The 7,208-nt window shown below is 38.7% G+C and overlaps 1 protein-coding gene across 2 annotated transcripts in view; it reads left to right on the forward strand.

Moving 5' to 3' along the window:
- LOC145484217 (TNF receptor-associated factor 6-like) overlaps positions 1-7,208 on the forward strand; it is a 204,127-nt gene that overhangs the window by 2,553 nt on the left and 194,366 nt on the right. The window contains exons 2-7 of one of the 2 annotated variants that reach the window (XM_081462854.1): positions 400-463; positions 973-1,074; positions 2,114-2,278; positions 3,044-3,121; positions 4,175-4,252; positions 4,965-5,684. In XM_081462854.1, coding sequence (XP_081318980.1) covers positions 400-463; positions 973-1,074; positions 2,114-2,278; positions 3,044-3,121; positions 4,175-4,252; positions 4,965-5,684 — 1,207 coding nt within the window. Of the gene's footprint in view, positions 1-399; positions 464-972; positions 1,075-2,113; positions 2,279-3,043; positions 3,122-4,174; positions 4,253-4,964; positions 5,685-7,208 lie in introns of those variants that run through there. The other variant, XM_081462853.1, reaches the window with a different exon arrangement.

Consider the following 7,208-nt stretch of genomic DNA (forward strand, 5'->3'; position numbering starts at 1 on the left):
ATTTTAAATGAAAATGTCTTGATCCCTCAAAAGAGGAGGAATACACGTCTCTCGCTGTTGCAGCAAGCTTGGTAGATTCAAGTATGTGAATTTTCAGTTTTAATCATTTTGAACGATTTTGATGGCGGTTTTTCGGCTTTCAGACATTTTGATCGGTTTTCGGTTTCTAGTAGGGCCCTCCTCTAAAACAGCAAACTGGTCCAAGATGAAAAGGAGAATATTAATTGGTTCTCTGAGCGCTCCAAACTTTGTAGTACAGATCATTAATGAACCGCTCACTAATTAGGTTGTGCAATGTTTTGAAAAGCAATTCGTCCTATACGGACCAGATAAGTTAGTTCAATAATATATATTTCTTATACTCGAACATTCTAACAAGTCTTAACTGTCTATGAACAGGGAAGCAGGCCAGCATGAATTATGCACTTGTCCTGTTGACAGCGAGGAACTTGACCGCCATAAGGTAACAACAACAACGACTTCAAGAACAAAAATACAGCAAAAACGTTTAAATTAATAAGAATAATGAGCTTAATAATTTTGAAAAAACTGAAAGATTACACTCTGGCAAAATATAGAAGTTTCTCTGAATGTCTTCATACCTACTAATCAAGCCAAGTAATGATTAAAAAGACAGATATCTTTGTTAAAACCAGAAATGATTAATTATAGATATATTTAAAAAAGATTTATTTCTTCAAATGCTTCAACACGATTCAACTTGGTCGTCACAAACATTCATAGTTAGAAATCGTCCCTGCGAAAAGTGTTGGGTGGGGTGGGAGTTGAAAAGGACGCCTTTTAGCTATTCTCCTGTAGTAAACCTACTATGAAGATACCATATGCCTCTGATTCCATTTTATTCCTACCTCCGTATGACCTCATCACTGGGCATCACTCCATGATACAGGCAGCTATACATCTGTTTCGTCACTGTTAAAAAAATGTGACAATTTACATATTTTTTCAAAGGACATATTTCCAGACAAAGCTACTGAAAGGAAGATTCTCTCCTTTACCATAAAATGCTCCAGCGATGGCTGCGAGTGGACTGGTAAACTGAAGGAGAAACAGGTACGGTATACGTTGTGCTCTATGACGTGTTCTTGATTGACTGTTTGTCGCGCATATTACTGGTTGGCAGCGAGTATCTCGTGTTCCAAGTTAAACGTTTGCCGTTTAGTCAGCTTCGTCAAAGGTTAACTTATTTTATTTCATTTTACTGAATGAGTTCCTTACCACAATACAAGAACAAACAAATTCAGATATAGACAAACAACTAACTTCAAATAAGCAAATAAATTCAAAATAGTAGGGGATGTGACGGAGGGAAGAACTTAAAGAAGCTCTGTCGTGGTATTTTGAGTTATTTTGGCCACATACAAAATTACCTTTAAATCGTAGGAAACCTGAAAATAACAGTTTAATGAGATAGAAAAACACTAAAGACAAAATGATAAACCATAAAGGAACAAGGATGGCTAAGAATGGAGAAGATTGACACGGATTGCAAACGACACATTTGAAAAATTGAGGCTAAACTTTTCAGTATGCTCAAACCGTGACCGAGCTCCTTTAAACGTAATGAATGAATTAATTGCTTTAGTACCGGATGGAAACGAGTTTAACTACTTAAAATTAGATGATTCAGTTTAGTTGAGTCCATGATCAGATGAACATGGATTTTCAGCTTCTGCGAAATAAACTATCTACTATGATATTGTCTAGCAAAGAAATAAAGGAAGACAAGTCAGTCTATCAGTTATCTTCTATTTAAGGCAGTTAATGGACTTGTAACCGTCTTGTAAGAATGTCTTTACGCGACGTCGAAGCCTTGGTCGCTGATGGAGTGAGAGATCGATAGAAAACGTTTCACCAGAAAATTTTTCCCGAACTATTTATTTTTAAAGCGATACATGAAGAAAATGAAATCGCAAATTTGTGTTAAGAATTATTTATCTCTAAAGTGAACACAACTCAAACCCAACACGAACGCCATGTCTTAAAAATTACCAAACGAAGGGAGAATGAGACATCATTCCTTTCTACTCTGTCCTTGCATTGTTAGTTGTATGACGGTATTGATTATATATTAACTTAATTGCTTTAACAGGATCACCTATCATCTTGCAATTTCAAACTTGTTTATTGTACCAACGAAAAGTGTCAAGTTATAATTCAAAGAAAAGAACTAGAAGAACACGTGATAATCGCATGCCAGTGGAGGATTGTAGTTTGTGATCACTGTAATGAACCACACCCAAAGTGTTTGATTCAAGTAAGTTACAACTAGTTTGATAAGATTGACACTAGCTTCCTCAAGACCACGCAACTTAATTCTTGCAACTGTCAATACTGCATGGGGAGCTAGTCTATCGAAGCTTTCTTCACCGCAGTCAGTTTGCTTCAACAAGTTGCTGGTACCGATTTCCAATTCTGGTTGGATAGAGGCTCCCTGGTACTTAATTCCAGGGTGAAATCTGTTTCACTTTCACCTATCTAGACCATTAAAAGAGACAAAAACGTTGAGTAGATAAATAAAAGAGGAATAGGAGATCTTGTGGAACCCCCATTAAGCGGGCCCCCTTCTTTATTTTATGAGGAAATCCGCTTCAGTGAAGTCTAACACTAACTTTAGTTTCGCGGGTGTCCGATGTTGTGTAGTTGATTATTATGTAATACAGAAAGGGTAAAAGTAGTCCTTGTCACTTCTAGCAACAATTACACCCTGAGATGCGCAGATGTGTTATCTGGCTTCTTGATTGCCATGATTGGAACTGACTTCTTATTAACTTTTTGGTGCGCGCATTTTGTGGCTTAAAGTTTTGAATGTAAATACACTTTAAAACTTCCCTTTGAGACCGGCTGTGAGCTGTGGACCGGAAATTAAACAAAAGCAAATGGTCCATAACGAAGAGGACTTAGTTATACCAAGATTAAGTTAAAGTAACTGCAAACATCGCACGGTTATGATTTCCTTTGTTTAACTTGATGAATTATTAATGAGTTCGAGAATTAAATGTATTTCTATACACGTCCGTAGGATCATGTTGATAATAAGTGTAAGAAGAAGCCAGTGGAATGTCCAAATACCTGTGGCAAGATTATTGTTCGAGAAGAGGTAGGTCCCAGGTGGCACCCCCCCTATGAAGATGACGGGGCTGCCTGTCGGAACTTGTGAAAAGAACCCAAATGTCGTTTTGTAGGGGTGGCAGTCAATTTCATTTTTATGCTGAAATGTACCAATTGACTCTAGAACAACTAATAAACGTTATTTATTTCTGAACCCCATGTTGAATGAAAACTTTCACAGTAAAATAACTGAGTCGAGTAACTTATATCCTAACTAGGGTCATTTCAGATGCAAACATCCCAAACATCCCAAACATCCCATTCTAAAAGGGCAACGTGACTGCGCCGCGAACTGACTCAGGCGAATTTCAATACACGTTCTTTGCTCTTTTGAGGTGTGTTTTTAGCTTTAGTTTTAACTAAACCTCTTGGGATGAAATTGGGAAAATTTCAAGAACGACAAACTAATTATAGCTCCTTACGACTGAGGCCAAAAAAAAAATTGAACATTTTCGTATTTTCGGTATCGGACTGGAACTAGCTTGCAAGTGAGGCTAATGCGGGGAGTCTTTTCAAATGCAAATGACATTAATCTCTTTTTAATGATATTCACTTGCATGAGCCTCCACTTCAAGCTAGTTCCAGTCCAATACCGAGAATACAAATATATCGTATAACAACCCTCTAGTACTTAACATTGGTGACTCTAGGAAAGAGCTAAGCGGGCACGATTCTTCTTCTTTTGTTCACACGAAATATAAGTAATCCGAATTCTTTTCGGGTCGCAAGTCCAGTTTTTCAGACAAGTCAGTGCCTCTTCTTTTTTGTTTTACTGAGTTGAATTAGGGGAAAAGTCCCGCTGGACTCACTCTAAGCACCTGTGGATCTGTCACTGCAAGTACACAACGCTACAACCGATGTAACTGCCTCTGACAGACACTCAAGATTTTGACGGTACACGATATGGAACTGATCAGGAGAAAATTGCATGACGTTAGACTTAATATATACCTTTTGTTAAATTTATACCTTTATCAACATGCTAGGAAAAACCTGGAGCTTAAATGAAAGTTAGATAATAAAATCTTGTTATTTAAACTAGATTGAGTCTCACACCAACAACGACTGTCCTCTGTCCATGGTCTCCTGTCCTTATGTTCAGATGGGCTGCAATTCAAAGGTCAGCAATCTAAAATAGTTTATAGCACTGAGAGAAATCCATTTCGGTTTGTGACCATATCAGGAATTGAAGAATTTTTTTATTTATAGCGAGTGTAAAAAGTAACGACGCAGAATGACGCATAGGTCACGTAGCAATCGGCTAATTTTATGATGGCAGGAACGGCGCAGTAGAGTAACGCCTGGTTTACACTAGCACAAGCGCAAGCATAAGTGTTTATGCTAAGCCTCGAATGTCGACCGACATAAGAATAAGCACAAGCAGAAGCGAACTTAAAATTCACTTTTTCGTTTTCAAACGGCATAAAGCAAACGTAAGCACAAGCGCAAGCACAAGAAAAGGAAGTGTTTTGATGCTTGTGCTTGTGCTTGCGTCGAGGCCGTTTTCACAGTGCAAAAAAGAGCTGTTATGCTTGCGCTTGTGCTTAAACCAGGCTTAAGGGACTGAAAAGTATCAGTATGGGTCGGACGTAAGATACGTACGGCGAGGATAGTCAAATTTAGGTTGCTGGTGTTTTTATAAAGAGAAGTTGATTTATCAGTCAATTTTGTTCGAAAATTGAAGGGTGAAGCCTGTTTCCCCTTTCCCGAGTCCCGCCATCATCGCTTCGCTGGGTCTCATTGGGCGCACCTTTGTTAAATTCTGCGTTTACACGCGCACCTTTGTTAAATTCTGCGTTTACACGTGCACCTTTGTTAAATTCTGCCTTTAGATTCAGAGAAAGAAAGTCCAATCCCATCTCCAGTCCAAGATGCAACGCCATCTTGACTTAGCATCTACAACGTTTAAAGAAACTACTGGAAAGCTTGAGGAAAAGATGAACGCGCTCGAGCTGAAGCAAGAAGAACTTGACCAGGAAAGAATAACACTAAGGGAGCAAGTGAAAGAGTTGACAGCGGCAAACGTCGCTCTTGATGCGAAGGTGGCCGCTCAAGAGAAGGAAGCGTCAGAACTAAAAAGTGAATCCTCTGGATTTGTGTGGAAGATAGGTGGCTTCACTGAGGTCTTACAGCAGGCCATGAAAGACGGCAACAAGAAAATATACAGTAGCCCATTCTCCACAGGACCACATGGCTACAAACTCATAGTTGGTATGAAACCACTCGGCGACCGGACATCGAAAAACAGGTACGTTTCTGTATTCCTTGGTCTCGTGAATGGTAATTACGACGCTATATTGGCCTGGCCTTTTCATCGTAAAGTAACATTTACCTTAATCGATCAACAAGATGATCCAAAAAAGAGGCAAAACGTGGTCTGCGCTTTGCTCACAAGCACAAGTGATTCCTGCTGTGCCAGGCCCGGACCCACTTCATGTATTACTGAATTGCCAGGCATTGCCAGGTTTGTATCTCACAAGAATCTGAAGACGAAACGATACATTGTTGACGACACATTATTTCTTCAAGTTGAGATTGGCCTTCCACAGTAAACGTGATGGTTTGTGTCTAAGCTGACATAGTCTTTTTGTATGACGAAGTAATACTGTTAAGCTCTGACGAGGTAACTGAGGACAAAATGTCAAGAAAATCGTATCTTAGTAATGCGAAAAATAAAGAATTTCACTGTAAAAATATTACAATTATGGATCACTTAACTCGAATGATAAGTTTACTCGACTTTTAGGACTTTTTTTCTTGGTAATATTTATTGTAATTTACAATAAGTCCATAGGGCTTTGATTTTTATCGTTAATTTAGTAGACTGTGACCCTGCGATGAAGAAGCACCCCACCCGGGGAGATGAGGGCGAGTAGAAGTACATTTGTACTCCTAGTCTCCTCATGCTACTAATACTGGAGATAAGCGCTGGTGTGTCAGGTTACCGGCTTGGATATAGACTTCACCTTTTCTTTTATCGTGATTTGAGCTTGGAAAGCCGTTAGTTGATGTTTTCAGGTCCAATTCTTTTGATTGTAATAGCGAATAATTCATCACAATTTATTTTCCCACACACGTTAGCAGCTATATGGTAAGCCATACCTCTAATGAAAGGGCATGAAGCAAGCTTTCAAGAATTGCATTATGTTTTGAAATCCTTATAAAATTTCATTAATGTTCAAAAACTAGAGCGAAAGTTCTACAAAATGTTGATAATAGAGAGACTTATTTCAGAATGATAAAGGGTTGTGAGAAATATTTAAAAACAGAAATGTTACTTGTTATGTTGGGAATGTTTCCAGCAAATGTGGCTGGAAACAAGTTAATTAATATTGAATTTACTAGAATTTATTTTGTGACACTATAATAAAGAGACCAAAAACATGTTTCATTGACCACATCTTTTCTTCTTTATTTTCTTAACGGATTTGTACGGATATGTAGTTTTTGGCGACTGCATGCGGATTTGAAACCCACAACATTTGTCACAACAACAATCAGAACACTCAGCCACCCCTCCCGCCCAACAGATTTTTTACCACCAGATTCTGGGTGGAGGCAGAGGAGAGAGAGCCTGGGAAGGACCATTAATTTTCCTAGACTCTAGGACGTTTTAGCATATTTACTGTGAAAGTCAAAAGCCGTAAACACTTTGAATTGATTTTGACATGACGATTGTGTAGCCACCAATCAAATGCGAGATAAAACGACAAGAAAGAAACAGACATAATTAACGGTCTCTCTCGATCAGACACGAAACTACGCTTCGATCATTTTGCCTTCCAAAAACCATCGTTTCCCCGTAGTTTTTACATTACAAAATCTTAACTACTTTGCAACCTCTCGACTGGAACTCTTCGTAAATAAACCTCGCCTGGAAACCGCCGCATCAAAACGGCGCGAAAAAGCGAGAGCCTGAAATTTGCATACTAATAATTCACTTGTACAGCTGTTTTTAGTGTCGCTCTTTTGATTGAAGGAGCGGATCTGCTGTCGCGAGTTCGAGAAAAATTTCGCTTTTTCATCACGTACACGGCAGAATTCACTGTGTTGAAGATGAGCAAAATTAGCATACA

Source organism: Orbicella franksi, chromosome 4, assembly GCF_964199315.1.
Source record: "Orbicella franksi chromosome 4, jaOrbFran1.1, whole genome shotgun sequence".
NCBI classification, from domain to species: domain Eukaryota; kingdom Metazoa; phylum Cnidaria; class Anthozoa; order Scleractinia; family Merulinidae; genus Orbicella; species Orbicella franksi.